This window comes from Oryx dammah, unplaced genomic scaffold, assembly GCF_014754425.2.
Source record: "Oryx dammah isolate SB20612 unplaced genomic scaffold, SCBI_Odam_1.1 HiC_scaffold_19, whole genome shotgun sequence".
NCBI lineage: Eukaryota > Metazoa > Chordata > Mammalia > Artiodactyla > Bovidae > Oryx > Oryx dammah.
Window position 1 is genome coordinate 33,094,289 of NW_024070203.1, and position 19,952 is coordinate 33,114,240.

Genomic DNA, 19,952 nt, shown 5'->3' on the forward strand with positions numbered 1-19,952 from the left:
CTGGGGGACCACCTGTCCATCAGCAGTAGGATGAACAGGTAACCGAGCTATGACCTAGCATCACTACAGACAACAGGGACCAGGCTCAGAGAGACAATGTGCAATAAAAAGTGACTGCACAGGAATCCATAGGGTACACTCACATCGTTTAGAGATACAAGTGTGTATAAAACCACAGCGGAAAGCCAGATGCCTGCCCTTAAATGTGCATTCAATCAGTCCTTAGACTTCGCATGCACCTTATAAATATCCCTCATCTCTACCCAAATAGTTTTTAAAAATTAACTTCTAAGAATCCCACAGCCTTCAGACGTGGCAGCAGTCAAAAGGCAATGAGATGTCCAGACACAGACACCTCTATGCTGTAATTCAGCATACATCCGCAGGAACTGAGCTTCTTCTCTAAACCTGAAAAGGGAAAAAGAAAATGCAGCCCACTGACAGTGATGCTTACTTATATGCCAAGTGTTTATTTAAAATAATTTTCCAAGTTTTCCTGTAATTTAACAGCTTTTGCTTCACTTTTATCCTCTTAAACAGCTAGAAACCGATGCTTACATTTTCTGTATTTTAACTACAAATGCTATTTTAATAACATCTTTATTAATACTAGAACCAAGATATATCAGCCAACAAGCAGCACAGATTTAAATGACCTTCCTGGTAGTTACAGTGTGGCTGGCAGTTTTGGGACTTTATCAGATGCTGGACACTATTCACGCCATCTCCAACCAGTGGTCTCAGGGAAGTGTTGCTCCCCTCTTCAGGCCTACCTCCTCTCTGCAAAATAAATAAAGCTTATCCTGCTGTAAAACCCCATGAATGCACTGCTCATCACCTTCAATTACTTCATCTTTATTTGCAACCTCTCCACTTATAAAGCATAATTATTCACACTCAAATATAACATGATTCATTAAAAAATAAACACCCAAAATATCCTCAATCATTCTAATATATTTCCATTAATAGATAAAGGGCTTTCACTTAAAATTTCATTTTTAATTTCTACTTCTTCAATAGTAAAGTCGCAACTGTAAAACAAATGCATTTAAAAACACAAAAGATACATTTCAATGACCAAAAATTGGCAATGATTATGAAAATCTATTGTACATTTTGCCAAGGCCAACAGAATGAAAGCTGATATGAAAAAGTCAATCTCCAAATAGATCCTTAACAAAAACTTCCCTCGTGAATAGTAAAATCATTTAAGAAAAGGTTATCTTTACATACGTGGACACTTGTTTCAAAAACAACAAAGCTGGGGTGGGGGTACAAGATAAAACTATGTGGGCACCAGGAACAGGAACTCAAGATTCATCTCCTAAAACACGTTTGTTTCAAAATAAAATGACCATTTCTAATATAACTGTATGAAACAACTGTTTTTCCTTGATAGAAATAAGATGGGCATGCATCAGTAACTACAGCTTAGTAGTCCTCTAAGAAACCCTGTGAAGACACTACCCCCAACCTCCTAGCCCCCAGCTCAGTCGCTGGTATAAAACCAGCAGCTTCCATGAAATCATCTTTGACATTACTAAAGGGATCCTGGGATTACTCATGCTCAGAATACTTGGAACACTTGTTTTTACATGTGTAGAGTTTCGAGAACTGAGGTGTTTTTGGAACCGTCCCTGTGTGAACCTCTGCAGAACATCACAGTCCTTCACCTGCACTGTGACTGCGTTTCCTCAAGCATGTCTGATCAACAGTTCTAACAGGGATGCTGGCGGCAGTAAGTGACACTCTCAAATTCCTCCTTCTAAAAATGTATATAATCCATCAGAACACTAAATAGTAAATAGGCTACACTGTTTACTTTCCTAAGCAAGGAATGACTCTTCAGGCCCTAGTAAGCTAAGAATGGCCTTTACTACCTGTTTTACCACTGACATTCAAATAATGAATAAAGTATGTGATATTAAGCGAAAAATGAAAACCACTATTATTTCACCACAAGAAACAACCACAAAATAAAAACATGGGAAGAAGTTAAATGAGCCCAATGCAGATCCCAAGATTAAACTATGATTCCGGATTTTCAAAGCAAAAGGCATCTACACATCATTTCTGTGAATGCTCCTGACACCACAGAGATGAGTTTCAGACCAGGGCAGGCTGTCCTGCCCTACCTGTCCAGGGCAAGCCTGCAATCAACCAGAATCTCCCTCTGCTAAAGTGCACCTGTGGCCAGCCTGCTCAGGCCTGACTCATCCACGAGCTATCGACAGTCACACAGAACTACGCCTCTCCTGAACCAAATACTCTATACAGTGGATGACAAGGAAAACAGTCCTAAATATACCACTACCTTCTAAAACTTCGGAGTAACACAGCCTCATCATGTTTAAATACTGAAAATGTCAAGGGTCCATACAAACTAAGAGCTGTATTAAGCATGTACGTTTTGCTCTGATATTCACTTGATGAGTTCTTAAAATCTTGATGAGAGAAGCAGACGCTTTCCCCATGTCTTTTGGCAACAGATTCAAAAGCGAGAGTAGCAGTGCTGTTGAATTCCATGAAACGTGGGTTTTTAAAGCTAAATTATTCAGTATCTGCATTGTTATTGCACTCATACATTGCCCGGAGTAGGTCTACAGCAACTTGGCAGTGGGGACTGCAACGCAAGTAGGGGGTCTGCAAAGCGTCTGCCTTCCTTGCTAGACAGAGTTCCCAGGCAGGAACTGTACATGACTGCAGTTCAAATCCAATCACATGCGCTTCATGATTGTGTCTCCCTGAGGGAAGTTAAGTCAAGCCCTCACCACTAACTAGTTCTGTCAGGAACCAAACGGGGATCTGCAGACCCAGTCTTGACTACGGCTGAGTTCCACTCCTGAAGCTGCTCTGAGTTAAAACAGCAATTTTTCCGATTTTAAAGAAAAATATATTTTATAAAAGGGATTCTTTTTAATCACTGAATACATCGTTTTTATTACTAAGACAGAAACAAGTTATACCTTTTTCCACTATAAATTCACTCTGATGAAAGAAAGAATTCTCTTTTAACTCCTAACAAATGCTACATTTTCAAGACGCAAGGAATTATCAGTAGGCATCCTTTCTTCTTGATCTAAGCTACTTCTCCCTGAAGTATGTCAAGTAGGCTTTTAGAGACTCTGGCAGGGGCAGCTTCATGATCTTCTCCCGCAGCAGGTTTTGGGGTGGCTCCTCCGGCTTCAAGGCTTCGCCCGGCTCCTTCTCCTCCTCCTCTTTGTCTTCCTCCATCTTCTCGTCCTCCTCACTGTCAAGAGGCTGGGGGATGAGTTGGTTGCCCACAAAGACGTAAGTGTTAATCCTCTGCTTGACCCGCTTCCTCTTCCTTTTGGGCGGAGCCCTCTGAGGAATCCCCTTGGCCTGCATCTCATCGTTTATGAAATTCCTAAGTGTGCGTCGGATGTAAATACGAGCCAAGTCCTGCAGGTTCCTGACAGCACAGGGGGCTAAAAACACACGGAAAACATAAAAAGTGAAACATTACATACTGTTCACTTCTCAGTGAACATCAGAAGACAGAGACATGTAAAAACTTTGACTTTCATCAGATAAAGACTCGGGGAAGAGCACTGACTATGTGCAGATCACTCCAGCACCAAGGCCAGCAGACGGGGTGGCAAAGGGGTCGTGGACACAGACAGCCCAGGTATGTGCATAAACCCTCTTGGGAAGGACAGGTAACTAACTCACAGCAAGTGGAGCACAGAGAACTGAATAGTCAGGGGACTGAGGGGCAGGGGCAGGGCTGGCAACAGAAATGGGGGTGTCATCAGCCAACCATAACCTGCTGTCAGCCCCATGACCTGCTAAGACCAGGGGGCAGACAGGGGAGGCGAACATGGAGGGGTCGCTGCAGGAGGTGGGGTGGAGAATCACCCAGGAAAGAGCTTCTGAAGTTACAAAGATGCCAAGAAATACCTCTGTCTTCTTGGTGGCTCTGCTCCCGACTCCCCTGCACTCAGGGTGCTCTTTCGACACCTGCACTGTCTGCCTCTCCTGCCAACACTGCCTGCTGTCCCAGGGACCCACCACACCGATGCCCTGTCACAGCAGCCCAAGTTCAGAAGAACCCAAGGGGCCCAGAGTGGAAAAGGACTCAGACCTGCTTCAGCCACTTCTAACACTCCCAAGTCCTAAAAGAGCTTCCACACAAGCTTCATTTAAATGTTCTTCTGATAATACAGAAACTTTCAGACAATTCTCAGCCCTAATTATTCAAAAATAGTGTTTTCTGTACTTTTAGCCTCTTGGTTCCTAGTCATGAGAAGATCCAGTGGACCAGACAATACTAGTCTTGACTGCTATTGAATTGTACTGTGAACTGAAGCTCTCAGGCCACAACTACAGGGAAGGTTCTCTCTAACACAACCACATGTCAGCTCTGTTTATCTCCCACAAGGTTACTTACGGAGGCCCACAGAGTCTGGCTTGCCATTGTCGTTCTTACTCGGCTGCACAAGTGGAGCAAATGACACAGCCAGGATGTTTTTACTTTCCCAAGTGTTCTGTCCAGTTCGCATAATTTGTGTTAACTATTTAGAGGGTGAAAAAAAAAAAACAGAATGGCTCAATCAGGGAAGTGTGACCACCTTACACTCACAAGTTTGTTTTAACAGAAAAATAGCAGAGATTACTCTATAATCACTTGTATTTGAATGCACCCAATTACCTTCATTTAAATATTTACCATAAACTAATACAGGAGGAATCGCAAGTACTGGTTTCACAACATATTCCATGTACACAAATGGCTTTGCAGGTTATATTAACATGGGGGTCTGATGTCATCAAGGGGTATTATTCTAACACATACCTGCCACTGACTCCCAAAACACACGTCTCACACAGTTGTGTAGTTAAAGTGTTATATCAGTAAAAACACATTTTGATTACTGAACCAATGAATCAACTTCACAATCTTCCAGGGTGGTAATAAAATACAGATTCTAATCCCAACTTCATATTTCATGAATAAATGTAATTAGGCACAAAGGGATTAGAGCTTTCCCACTCAGCAAACACCCATCAGCACTACATGGCTTGATCAGGACAAATCAGTATCATCAATTTATATTATAAAAGTCAACCCATTATTATATTTTACATTAGCATAATATATATATGAGAAATATTCAGTAAAATACCAATGGGAAACCATATTTTAGATCTTTAAAAATATATCTTTAAAGGAAAACAGGAAGAAGATGATTAATCTGGGAGTCTCAACTCTGGAAGCATTCAAGTTAATGTTTTTCCAAGAACATATGTTAATGAATGCTTTATATTCTCTCTTTTTAATAACTGACAAACACAGTGTGATGAAGTCCTCCGACCTGCAATTCACATGCTGTGAAAGTAGACAACTCTCAGTGATGCCAAGATGACCACACTAGGTCCCAATCATCTGGGACAGTCCAGCTCCCACTTACAAACCACAGGGTGTTGTAAACATCTCAGACTTAGGTTAGTATGAACATAAAAGAAATTTTTTGAAATGTATATTCATAAATTTTTAAAGTGAAAGATCCACCCATTTTCTGAATAGATTATTATTTCACACGTTTACTATACCTAATAATTCCAAATCAAAGGCAGGCAAGTAGGTGAAAAATAGTTTCAAATGAGTCTATGTAGTACGAAAAGAAGATCTAAAAATTTTCTGGTTTCTGAAATGGAGTTAAGTAGTTACAACCAATCCCTCAGCTAAAAGAGGCCACCACATTCCACAGTGAGGACACGGGTGGGTCGGGGGTGTGTGGGGAGGGGCAGCGTGGCCAGCAACACACACGGGCAGAGCTCAGCTTGGCTCTTCTTTCCCTAGGTAAGGGGCCTTTTCCACACCTGCTCTGGTTAAGAGCTGTGAGTCCATTTCAGTGCTTTCCCATACAGATACCGGTGTGGCAAGTACTTCTTCCCTAACAATCACAGTGCGCCTTTCGCTGGCGCATCAGCCCCCATCCTGCACTGAGCGTGTCTCCCGCGCCATCGAGCAGGACGGTGGTCGCTACCTGGTCCTCTATGGGCATGACCAGAATGCCCCCGACTTTCAGCAGAATCTTCATGTAGTTCTCATGGTCCTTCTGGACCCCAGCTCCACAGTAGATTCGATCATACTGGTGACTGTCTGATGCTATCTGCAGGCAATTACCCACCACAAATGCAGGCTCACAGAACTCAAACCTGTGTGGAGAAATAAGAAGTATTTTAATTCATTTAAACAAAAGATGAGACCTAAAAAATTAACATAATCCGACTCTTTGAAAGTGAAGTTTTACCAAAATTAATTATAAGGATAAAATATAATAAAATTTGAATTTGAATTATGTATATTTATTAAATCTAACAGTGATCAAATATATTGTTTCATTATCAATGACACAGTGTACATTTTTCCAAAACATCAACCTATTTTTTCCCCCACACGGAAACCTTACTTAAGGCTCAGAAGGTGAGTCACAACACTCTTGTGACTGACAAACTGAAACAGTCTCTAACATACATAGTTAAAACCCCAATGCACTAATAAAACATGTACAGTAATTTTAAGAAATCAATTCATGAAATACCCTCTCAATTTTAAGTTGATTGAAATTAATATGACCACACAGCAAAGTCAGGTTATCATTTGAGGACAAAATAATTTGCATTAAAAGGCTCAGCATGCAGTGAACAATGTCTCTGAAATCATTTTTATTTTGTAAAATGTATCCTGCCCTTTGGTAATTAACAGACTTATTACCAGGGATTCCCTGGTGGCTCAGAGGGTAAAGAATCCGCCTGCAATGCAGGAGACCTGGCTTCCATCCCTGGGTTGGGACGATCTCCTGGAGGAGGGCATGGCAACCCACTCCAATATCCCTCCCTGGAGAATCCCATGGACAGAGGAGCCTGGCGGGCTGCAGTCCATGGGGTCGCGAAGAGTCGGACATGACTGAGCGACCAAGCACAGCACAGACTTTTTACACAATATGTTTCCATTAAATTCACTAAATATACCGACACCCCGTGGTCACTGATATTTAAAGAAGTTTCCCAGGATGATGCCCAGTCCTCGCTTCCTCTTCCAGGGTGGGGAGTGGGAAACAGTGCAGAGCCTGCCCTCTCCTCTCGACACCCACAGGGCAGGTGGTCCTAACCCTGGCTCCTTCTGCTATGCCTGCCCAGTGCCCACACTTTCTGGGCGTCCGCCACCCCCACCACCACCCTGTGCCCAGCTGCTCAAGACAGGTTCCCACCTCTCAGGGGCCACACAGGGCCCTTCTTGGCTCTGCCCCCATCCCAGAGACACTGCTGTAGCCATGGGTAGAATTACAGGCTTCCCGTCATTTAGAGGAAATACTACAAGGTCTGTGCTATTCCTGTGACTGCACGGCCCCTCCCTCTCTGCTGCTTAAACGCCCAGCATCCCTTCAAGACACAGTTCAAATGCAGCTACACTACACAAAGCACTCTTACCCAGCTCTTCAGGAAGGTCTCAGTCTTTCTACTTGCATAACACTCACGAAAGTATACACTTACATATGTAAGAGACAGCATTTAATTTCTCTCTTATACTCAAGACTATTGGACAACCTAGGATTGTCTAAAATACAGCCAAAACAATCCCTGGGCCTTTAAATAACTAGATATTGTGGATCACATGGTTTAATCATCTCAAAGTTACAGTAATCATTCTTTGAAAAGAAAAAAGCCTAGTATATTTTCAACCTAAAAACCCTCATTATTATAAAAATTCATTTTAAATAATTTTACAATAATTTAAGCCACTCTTAAAATTTTCTAGATGAACGTGAGCAAGGAATTTAAGTAAAATTATTTTGTATTATTAAACCTCTTTTATCATTTAGCCTGTTAAATCAACTTAAAATATGCTTATAGTTTAAAAGCTTCCTACAGCTTACAGAACTATTATCTACAAAAACACCATTACAAGTAAACAATTTAGAGTTAAAACTGCTTCTGAAATTAGTGATATTTTTATACACTCTCATCCCAGCAAAATGAACTAGAAAGAAGTGAGTGCCTGATTCTAAAATCAAATGTGACTCTGGTCAAGTGGCCTGACACTAGCAATTAGCACAATTCACTCCAAACACTATTTGTGAAGCCCCAGTTGTGTGTAAAGACTGGATATACACTGGGAGGCACTCATGCCTAATGCAGTGAAAGAGACAACAATCTCACCAATTAAAGATGAACTTATGAGGATGATAAATGCTATAAAGGAACACCACTCCATAAGTATGGCTGAGGATGCAAGGGAACTGACAGGCCTGGGGAGCCAGAGTAAGGCTCACCAAGAACAGTGAGCTGGGATCTGAAAGGTGAGACAGGGCAATCAATCCCACTAGCCACCAGCCTTGTGCAGACAGGAGCCCTGAAATGTGGCTGGTGGAAAATGAGAGGCACAGAAAGGATAAAAATCATATGAGATCTCAATATCTCAAATATTTAGCATGTAAAATATCTCAAGATCTCGTTTAAATACATGTGTGTGTGTGTGTGTGTGTGTGTGTGTGTGTGTGTCTGTATTTCAACAGCCACATAAACTGAAAGCACTAAGCAACCGCCCTTCTACTTTATCAACTGTGAATAGGAGCTTCAAATACTTTCCTGAGCACAATCTTTCCTCTGGGACATTCTCCTGCTTTCCCTGATTATCTCTCTGAACACGTCTTCTGAACTTTAATTATATCTCCGTCACCTTTTACAGTCCTCAAGAAATATTTCTTAAGTGTAAAACCTAAGAAATGTAATTGACTTGTCATCTTTTCCACCTACCAACTTTGAACATGAACTCAAACAAGAATCTCAGGACTAGAGATTTGTCCAGAAACAGTTACAGAAAAAAATATGTGCCTGTGGCACCCTCTAAATCAACATGATGGTTCTTGCTTTACTAAATTGGAAACTATAAATAGCTGTAGTTTCATGTTAGAAAACACATGATTTTTCCCACAAAGTACCAAAAAAAGTAAAACTTAAAACAGTAAAAAAGCCAAAACAAAACCGTGCCTTTAATAAACCAACTGTCGCCTAACTTAAAAGTGCTTTTTAGTGGCCTCTCTGAAGATCTTAAATAAGCCACCCTTGTTTATTCTAGGAAACAAAGGCTTTTCCCCCACAAGGCAGATCTGAGCCAAGTATACTAACTTATATTCCATTTAGGAAGTGTAACAAAGAATCATTACAGAGAAAAGTTATACCTTTACATTTACAAATGATTTCTACTAATGCAAATGGAACATACACTTCTAACATGTATACGGGGTCTTCGAAAGTGTGAAGACCCTTTCATTTAGTATACCAAATTTATTTCCTTTACCAGCACACTTGAATTTGAAAGTTTACCTGAACTGAGGCAACCTTCCAAAAGGAGCAGCAGGACTAGATTACTTCTAGATATATAACAGTAAAGTCTCAAGGACATAACCAGGGAGAAAGGTGTGACAGTTTAAAATATAAACTAAAACACAACGACTTAATAGTTACAAGAAACAGCCTAGCAGAGACAGCGTTTCCTCTGGGGACTGTTTATTACATCCACAGCTGTGGCTTCACCTTCTCCACCAGTAACACCCAAGTCCTTCCTGATAGTAAAGGAAACAAGACAACTCTCAAACTGCTTATACTTACAACCTTATTTTCTAATACATACATGGGTTAAACATGATCCTTCCTAAAAGGACTTGGAGATGAATGTTAGCATTTCTGACTAGGTAGAGATGGGGATCTTACTTAGACGCTTTATATTCTGACATTGAAATCATGGCTTGTTTTTATAACAGAATTTCATGTAAATAAATTCATACAAATTCTACTGCTAACAATATTTTTCCAAAAGTCTATGATTAGAATTCTTCAGGCAAATGTTTACGGATGTGCTCATATATGTATAAAGAACAACTGACTGATGTGAGGCAAGAATGACAGCTACCAGGTGGTCAGAGTAAATTACAACTGCTGTTAGGGTTTCCAGCATAAAGAGGAAAATAAAAGTTTCTTCCTTTTAGCTTTAACTAGATTCTGAAAGCTGCACCTTCTCTAAGTCTCCACAAACCTCTGTAGGCAAAGGACATATTTTATACCATAAACACAATTCTGTATAAGCCAGAAGTCTGCATTAATGAACCAACCAGAGGTTTTCACTATTTGAGATTTGCACATAAAATCTGGGTTTGAAAACAGTGAAAGAGAAAATCTAAATTCCACTTTTCACATCAACTATAAATAAATGGAACCCAAGAAAAGAAAAGAAAACAACAAAAAATTTTTTTAAATGGCAAGTGGCCTACGAAAAGGATATTTTCTATGGTTCTAATTTTAATCCTAAAAGTACTGATCTTATGTTCTCTCCTAGTTTTCATACTTTATTTAGGGCAGCTCATTAAAATTTTTTGTCTGTTAGTAACATGAAAAGTAGCAATCATTTTTATTCTTTGAAGAAATTTTCCAAAACAAAATTTCCCCGGTACAGATGTCTTACACTCCTGAATTCCACCAAGTTATACTTCCTAACTATGTAAATTATCTGTATACAAAAATAAGTAGTTCTGAACTGTAATAACTACAAATTCAATCACTTTAGACTTATAATCATTTATTGATTTAAACCTGAAAACCTAATGGCTTTTTAGACTTACATAGAAAGGGGAGAGTATCTGACATACCCTTACTAAAACAAAACATACAAACAGTATTTGTGGGAAAACAGAGCACAGGTATCTTGGTTTACAAAATGAGCGCTTGGCCAAAAGGGCACCGACTCCATCACTTACCTCGGCAGGGGTCTCCTTTACAGGTGCACGCTGGGTTATCTTCATCTCCAGATGCACAGACGTTCCATTCACAGCAGGGACCTTGCCAACGTGCCCACATAATTCTCTGATAAGCTGCTAGGAGATCAGGGTGACCTAGCCTTGCCCTGCAGCTTCCCTCTTAGACGGGTATTCTAGGTCTAGGAGCTGACTGAGAGTAGAAAAAACAACATTCCCCTTCAATACACTGTTGAAATCGGGGCTGAAAATTTGCACACCTAGATTATCACGTGCCACAGGATGCTGTCATCAACATTTTAGACTATTGTTCCAGCACGGACACAGGAAAGACTCCTATAGTGTTCTCATACCTCACCCAAAACCACCTGCCAAATGAATCACAGATACTTCTTTTTCTTAAAACACTTTGTCAGAATGTGCATTTTGAACTGTGACAGCTATGACAACTTCATTAAAACAAGACAAACTTCACAACCTTCCACTGGGAAGAAAACCTAGGAAAATAATCATCTCTTCTTTTCCAAATACAGTTATACCATTCAAAAACTCTTATAACCAAGAATTAAGCTATTGAATTTTACAAAATTTAAAAAACAAAGACTTTACCTTTATAAGAGGTTTCCCTTCCAACTGCACCAAACTCACCTCAGAATAATTTAAACATTATTCAAAGTGTTAAGAGTAAATACACAGATTTTTCACTGAACAGAGCTTTAGGAAATGCCATAGGACCAAAAACAATCTCTAAACATTTTATAGGAAGTGTGACCAGTACATGATATGAAAGTGAGCCCTCATATTTCAACAATAATTTCTTATAAAATAACTTGGGCTACAAACTTTTATTTCTGTCAGTGTTTTATTCTTGGAATAATTTCTTCTTTTCCCAATAATGTGTCAGAAGCCATCAAACCTTCCTTCATACCATTTCTAACTGATGTTAAAATACATAACTGATAGCTTAGAGGACTATTTTTAAGCCTTTCTCTGTCCCACCATTTGAATGTCTGTCATGTTTAAAAACTGTGTTTAAAACCTTTATCTCTCATAAAACTACCATCTGAACATGACTGATATACCCAAACGTTCAACTATCGTAGAAAGAGTTCAAAATCATGTTGACTGTGTATCTAACAGTAAAATTTCTTCAAGCATGCCACAATTCTCTTCAAGATGGAGTGGGACTGCTCCAGTGGGAAAGGGGCTAGAGCACAGTGTCAGTTCATTTCCTCCAATCCAATATCAATCATGTGGAAAAGGAGCCTATAATCAAGAATAAAATTAGGGTACTACACCCAGCCATGCATCCATTAAGTCTTCTAAAATGCAAGTGACTACACTACCCCTGAATTTTATTTAGAATTTATACCTTGACTACACCCGAAGAAGGCACGGCCTCTCCAGCTCATCTCTGACCCCCAGACATCCACCCTAGAGACAAGTCTCATTAATGAACAGGGCAGGTGGCTCTGTGATAAAAAGGTTATCATGCATTAACCAGGCTAAGAGCACTCCAGAAATTCTTATCTAGAAAAAAAATAAATGATGGAAATAAAGGTGCTGCTTCAACCTGTTATCTGGGGCTAAGCTGCTAGACTGTAACTCATTGGCAATCTTACTGCTGGGAAGAACATTAGAATGTATCAGTTTTTACTGATACATTTATAGCTAACTCAGAACTAACCAACAAGACAAGCCTGGCTGAAGTTATGGCCTGTCTGATCCTGTCCTCCCATCTAGGAAGCATGCACACCAACACTGCCTCTAGGACTGTGGGTACAGCTCAGAACGGTGCAGACGACACACATTAGCTGCTATCATTTTCATCATTTCATTACTGTCTTCAGTACTCACATTGTGACTCATTTATACAGCAAACTACAGGAAACAATGGTCCTCCATGCAAACAGAATGAAAATCTTCAATAAAGCAGACAACGCTGCACTCATGTGGCTTCTGTCAGGACAGTATTTCCAAAACAAGGTACAGCGTCCTTGGAGGGGAGAGGAGACAGGACCTACTGTCTCAGAGGAAACAGCTCACCCCAAAGCATGCCCTCCAAGGAGTCAGGTCAGCTGCATGCACATGTACACATATTACACAAACACACATATAGTTGTGAATAAATGCTATGCCAATTATCAACTCACAAAGCACTTACAGGGTATAATCCAGGCTCCTTTTATCTGACCTCCTCTTCCAAGTAAACACAGCTGGAGAGACTGTTTCGCTTATGGTACATGCACAAAAGTGATTCAGATGATCTGGCCTTCCTCCATGAAAGCCAGATACCCAAGGGACTTTAAACCTGGGGCTGGAAGACTTGTTTACAACAGAACGGGCTAAAGTAAGGATGTCCTGGAGAACACGTGAAGAGCAGAACAGGTCCGCACGCTGCGGCCAACAGGCTGCATGCAGCCTGCACTTGCTCTGGCAATGAAGTGGACAGAACCCCCCGCCCACACCTGCTCCGAGCGTCTGAGGAAGGCTGTGTCCTGCCACAAAGACCACCTAGCCCAAGAAGCCAGAAATATTTACTATCTGCTCCTCAAACGCTTGCCAGTGTTTTAGAGAACCTGTGAAATCAAGCGTCAGTTCATAAGGGAAGGTCAGTGAGTCTGGCAACACCGGAGGCAGAGCACAGGCAGAAACCACACTGGAGAACCTGCCTCCTCTCTTGCCTTGGAGCACAGTAAACTCACAGTAGCCTCACCAAATCTTCGCATTTGCTGATACAGAACTAAGACACAGAAACAAAGTTTACAAGTATTAACACTGTATTAAGGATATTTTTTTCTGAAAGAAGAAAGAGTACCTTTAAGACTCAGGAACCAAGGCTCCTTTATAAAGCATACACAAAAACATACACCTGCATCTTTTTTTAAATCTATATCTTACATTAAACATTCTAATGTTGAGCAGTTTATTGACTCTATTCTCGCCTACTATATTCGGGAGTTTATTATGATCTCCAATAGATACACATAAGAAAACTTCAAAGATAAAGTTTAAATCATAAGTGACATAATACTTTTGCAAAAGGAACTGGTAAGATCCAAACCAAGAGGATAAATAAGACTGGATAAATATTAGGTTTTAGCTTTCTATTGTCTTCCTGTTACACACAATCAAGGTGGCCTGGTCCTAAGTACTAAGGGATACATAAATAGCAATTTTGTTTCCTGAGTTACTTTATATTTTATTAATTAAAACAAGTATTTTGATGACCTATAAACAACTAAACATATAGTAAAACTGCTTAGGAATAGAATTTTTAAAGTCACTTTGCATGGCAAGTTTTTCAAATTTAAAAACTGAAAGTAAATAGAAATATTCTCCACAAACACCAAGAAAAATCACAAAGAAATCATCAAAACATAAAGACAGGAAGAAAACTGCTACATCTTTATCATTTCTATCACCAAAATCAAATGATAAATGACCCCAAAAGGAGTCCATTAAATGACCCATCAGCTCTGCCTACTTAACTTCCAACCAAGTCATGACTTCATGCAAAACGAAGCATTTGCCAGTACCTGCTAGCTTTGTAAGCAAGATACCTTTATAATCTGAAGTACACAACTACTATTTCAGAAGCTACCTGAAAACCAAAATAGGTAACATTTCCAGGACTGTTTTTTTAAGAATAGTCTGTTAACAGAAGAATCTGTTTTAAAAATAGGTTGTAACATTTCAGAAACAACCATATTATAAAGCCTGATTATTTTAACTAGAATAATAAGACCATTAAAAATTATGAAGAAACATTTAGATCAGTCATATCACTGTATTTGAGATGATTCACCATTTTAAGAATAACAAACCTGTATAACACAGTCTAACAACAACACTCAAGAAATACAAGCAAAGGACATTTGGTATCTCACGATTACATGAAAACAATTTTAGACAATTTTTTTAAACTTGAGACACTTAAATACATATAGCCTTCAAACTTAACAGTGTTCTAGATTATTCAATATTTAAATTACATCGACACAGAAAGCAAGTGCTCTGGGATAACCCAGAGGGATAGGTGGGGAGGAAAGAGAGAGGGAGATTCAGGATTGGGGGGCCATGTGTATACCTGTGGCCAATTCATGATGATGTATGGCAAAAACCATCGGGATATTATAAAGTAATTACTCTCCAATTGAAATAAACTAATTTAAAACAAAAGAAAGACTTTAAGAATGACATATTTTACTGTTTGCCAGGACCATGCCCTTGTCAGCAAGACTTGTCTCCATAGATACTATAGAGGTGCTTCCATGATTCAAAGTTCTTCCTTGAGCTTGTTCTGCCTGATTAATGACCCAAAAGGGAATTATCTGTGCCTTTATGTGTTAATACCTGAAATGTATTATTATTTAATATATTAAGATAAACCTTAAACATATGCTTTTACTAATATTCCTTTCATATTTTCTAAGTTTAATTGTATTCAAATGGTCTTATGTGTATAATTAAGTTTCAACATCAAAACACTTACAATAGAAATTCAATAAATTCCACAAAATTCCACAGTTCTAATAAACAATATAAAAATATCCATGCCCACATTTTAAGCACTTACCATACCACTAATTATAAGATAGACAGAAATGATGAAGACACAAAGGGTACTACAACTGAATCTCAATTTCTTACAAAATAACTTGGACTCAAATCTATTTTATTTCTGCCAAACAGTATGTTTTTCTTGGAAATGGAAACAGAATATGAACCAACATGGTAAGCACTTGAAAAATGATTCAAAAATGTGAATTAAAGGTTAACTATTTATTAAGACAGAATAAAATAAAAGGAGTGTTCAGCAAACTGGTGCAGAAGAGTCCAGTGACCTGCTCAATGGACTGATTACGGAACAAACCCAAGGCCCAGCATGTGCAGTCTCCTGGCTCGCCGGTCTCAGGTCTGGACACCCCTCCCACACACTCCAGCCCCTGTGCTGTACTGAGCACTGAAGCTGCAGCACAGGCTTCTGTTCCTCAGCCCACCAAGTGCCACTGCCAGGGGGTAGGAGTCAGAGGAGGGAGGCGAATGGGGGAGACATGCCAAGAGATGCCTGAACTCAGAAGACAACCTTCGGCTCAGATCCCTGCCCACTCGTAGATCTCTCACCTCTACGGCCACAGCCGTGGCCAGATCAGAGCCAAGTGAGGGAGGCTCACACCCAACAAGCTGGGCTGGAACTCTAGACCGGAACTCTGGACCAAAGCTCTGTCATATAAAGGGACTAAGTTCTAAGCTCAATTCTCATCCTTTGTTAGCCTTTCTCTCTTTGAAAATATGACTAGCTGAGAGAGAAATGCCATCTAAATTTTTCAGTTTCACAGTACTATCCACATTACTATCACTGCTTGCTGAATAGTTAGGGACATGGCACACCAAACAGACTTCCCTGCAAGGACCAATGCCTGTGCAGTATTTTTCCTAAGGGAAAGTAGTTCAGAACAATGGTTTCATAAACAGATTTCTCAAAACACAGCTCTCACAGGATATAGTGACATATTTCTATGATAATTTCAGTTAGCTATATTAAGTAACTTTATGTTTTTAAGAAAAAGTCCTCCATATGCCTTAAGAGGTATCACTCGTATTTAATTACTATCCCCAAAGGTATAAACACAGTTGCCAAAGATTCTATGGCCAGGAACACCTTTTCTATCTTCAGAAAAGGTATCTGTGTGATGTTTAATGAATGGAACAATACCCTACTAATACAGTGACAATAGCATATAATTAAAACATAAAAGTTATTTACTTGTAATCTACTATATGTTTACACAGAGTAAGAATTAGAACATAGTTTTCTAACTTACTTTCCTTTTGCATTTTATAGTGTGTTGATTTTTGCTGCACTCAATCAAGCCAGGATCAATCAACTAACAGTAGTGAGGAACACACGTCACTCATATCTACTTATCAAGTGCTTTCAAAGCAAAATCATAGATATGAATACTTACTTATCAAAGCTATCACTATTTTTGATGAAGCTCTCCAGTTTTTCCTTGGCATATTCCACCACATCTGAATGAAGTTCAATCCCATGATTTATTCCAAAAGGACCTGCAATTGTAGCAGCAGCATTTATAAACAATATTAAGAATGCCTTTACAGAGCTCTTTTAATTTCTGTTCATTTATCTATCACGGGAGCATTTAAAGAGAACTCAAAATGTATCCGCTAGCCACAGATTTATAAAGCTATATGGAAATCTATTTACATTGCTTTAAAAAAGTAAGTCATAAAGAGTTCTCTCAGGATTGTAGTTTATCTGTCAGGACAATACTGCCAAAGAAATAATCACATTTCTATATGAAGTTTAAGTCATTTGCCGTTGTTTTCCATTTTGCCATCAAATTTTACCATTATTTATCACTTGTTAAAAAGCTTTGTTAACTCTCAAATGTCTCAATCCATGGGCTGACACAGGTGTGCACCCCATTGCCCAGTGAGTACTAAATTCTTGCAGGGCTGAGACCACACCCTGTCCCTGGAGCTCCCAGTGTCCAGAGGAGCGTGGTCACTGGGCGAAGCTGGTTGACGCTCCTGTTCCAGTGCACTTCTCACTTCTTACTTGGTATTTCTTCCTGCACACAGCCAAGGATGGGTGACCATCCAGGAGTGAGGAGCAGGGGGCAGTCCCGGGACGGCTCCTTCCCCAACCCTGGTCCTGGCCGAGAACATGACCACCTAGATTCCTATTTCCTAAGGCGACTGTGCCTCCTGCCTGCCCTGTGACCCCCTGACAGTGACACTCTATCTCACCTAGTCACCTTGCTCCTCCCAGACTTCTGACACTGAGCCAATCGGGTTTGTCACTCTACATTTTTTTTCCCCAAATTTTAGTTATATTTTTATCTTACTTTGTAACTGGTCTCCCAGAAAAAAGTGTGTTGTGGGGGGAGGTTGGCGCATGGGTGTTATTTTTTGGTTATCTGGTACATATCTTTGGAACTACCTGAATGTGCCCCTACTGAATGCTATTAAAAACACAACATATATGGGAGTGCTACGGACCTCGAAGAACTTTAAAATAACCAAGAAATCACATTTACATTCAAATAAACATTTTTGAATGTACAGGAAGGGTATGAAAATAACAGCTTATAATCTTGGAATTACCTAATGACAAAAATTAAACCAAAATGTTCGGAACCATCTTCAAGTTGAAAGCAGATAAACCTACTGTATTTCTATTAATTTGCTTTAAAAAAAAAAAGCTGATGCTACTTAAAAAATGTATTTAGATGAACAGTCTAAGTAAAAAGGTACTTGATCCATCATACCACATAAGAGCATTAAATTCCTTTGCAATGCTTTTATACTTTTTTAAAGTTATTCTGATCAATGTAATCTTAAATGATTCACTTCTCGGTTTTTGTTTCATCAAACCATTAGCCTTTATCTGCAAATTAGAGCATCCATTCAGTATTATTTAAGATCTCTTATAATTCCTTAGTATTAATAAAGACAAATAGACAAAAATTAGAATTTTCTTTTTTTCAAAAAATAAATGAAAATGGCAAAAAAAATTTAAAACAGAGAAGTACATACAGTGACGTCACTTTTTAATTTAGTATTCAATCTTGAGTAGTGTGAAAACTTGGACTTCATTAAGGAAACATAAAAGGCTAAGAAACCCTGAACAAAGTTTTGTTTTGTTGTTCGGTCACTCAGTCGTGTCCGACTCTTTGCGACCCATAGACTATAGCCCACCAGGCTTCCGTGTCCTTCACCATCTCCCAGAGTTTGCTCAAATTCATGTCCATTGAGACAATGATGAATAATGATAATGAATAAAGTTTTCCTCATTTAAAAACCTCAAATTACACAATTACTTAATATTATAAACATAGTAAGGAAAATATTGCTCTAGGAAATCTAATTTTTCTTTTACCCTTTTAAAATAATCCACTGAATGTAAAACATTGAGACTTTTCTATTTTCATTAACTATTAAGAATCTAGTTGTATGGATGAGAGATCACTAAAAGGTCAATATTTCTGGGGTTGAAGTTTCCAATAGAACTGAATGAATAAGCACTGTAAGAAAGGTGTCAAGTAAAGAATGTAGAAATCTAGGCTGCTATTCAGTATTTCAAACTGCTTTACTAGCAGAGGGAATCAACCTGAGTGCTCTGGATCAAAAGGGACTACATACGCTGTCACTTAAAACAGCTCTGGTCTCATTTTCCTCTTCTTGTTTTCTGCTCATATAATATCTAAGAGCAAAGTGGCAACTTTTAGAAATAAGGCTTAAAGTTTGCTAAGAAAATTTAAGACTTTTTCACATCACCTTGACACAAAATAAAGACAACTTCATTAACATACAATGGATTTGACAGATAAATGTACATACTATCATTAATTGATACAAACACCACTGATGATTTAATGGATGGACTTAATTTTAAAATAACATGGAGGTATATCTTTATTATCACTAATAAATTAAACAGTAATTAATATACTGAAAAGAATGCACTAATAGAAGGCAGAACTTATATGGCAATGTCACCAACATCTCATTTATTTAGAATGTGATATACAAGTAGAACACATGGAGGATATGATAGAAGTGTATGTAATGCTTTTTATTACAGTTCATTTGACACCTGTATTAAACAGAACAGAAAAATAGAACACAGAAAACTGAAAAATATGCAGCTGCTTCCAAAGAAGGGGACAAAGAGGTCTGGGTGGGAAGAGGCATTTCCACCATTACACCCTGTTGTCTGAAGTGTGTCAGCACAGGCATGCACAACTTTTTCAACCAAAAAGTGATGTGCTACTCAGAGATTTTTTTTTTAAGTACATGATTTTCAAAGAAATGGATAAATAATACAAAATAATTCTAACAGAAAGGTATAAGCTGTCACTGGAGAAAATGAAAAAGGCATGCAAAAGCAAAGCCTAAGACTTCCTAACATCACCTAACAGATATAGCAAGAATCTGACTGCACTGAGCAGATTCCAACGTTATTCTGTATGTGCCAATGGGAAGAGATCTTTCTAGAAACAAGAGAAGTTTAATTTCTGTTATACAATTTTTTTTAACTTTAAAAACCTTGTCATACAGAATTGTAAAGTAAAATAAAAAATAAATAAATAAATAAAAATTAAAAAAAACAAAAACCTTGTCATACAATTAAAAAAAAAA

At 38.8% G+C, this 19,952-nt stretch overlaps 1 protein-coding gene across 15 annotated transcripts in view; it reads right to left on the reverse strand.

Moving 5' to 3' along the window:
• Window positions 1-444: 444 nt before the first annotated feature.
• The window catches only part of PCMTD1 (protein-L-isoaspartate (D-aspartate) O-methyltransferase domain containing 1), a 48,107-nt gene continuing 28,599 nt past the window's right edge, over window positions 445-19,952 (reverse strand). For 14 of the 15 annotated variants that reach the window (XM_040261192.1, XM_040261205.1, XM_040261202.1 and 11 more), the window contains 4 exons: window positions 16,754-16,856; window positions 6,015-6,186; window positions 4,415-4,538; window positions 445-3,452 (listed from right to left, as the gene is read on the reverse strand). In XM_040261192.1, coding sequence (XP_040117126.1) covers window positions 3,088-3,452; window positions 4,415-4,538; window positions 6,015-6,186; window positions 16,754-16,856 — 764 coding nt within the window. In that variant the 3' untranslated portion in view covers window positions 445-3,087. Of the gene's footprint in view, window positions 3,453-4,414; window positions 4,539-6,014; window positions 6,187-10,784; window positions 10,975-16,753; window positions 16,857-19,952 lie in introns of all 15 variants that reach the window. The other variant, XM_040261206.1, reaches the window with a different exon arrangement.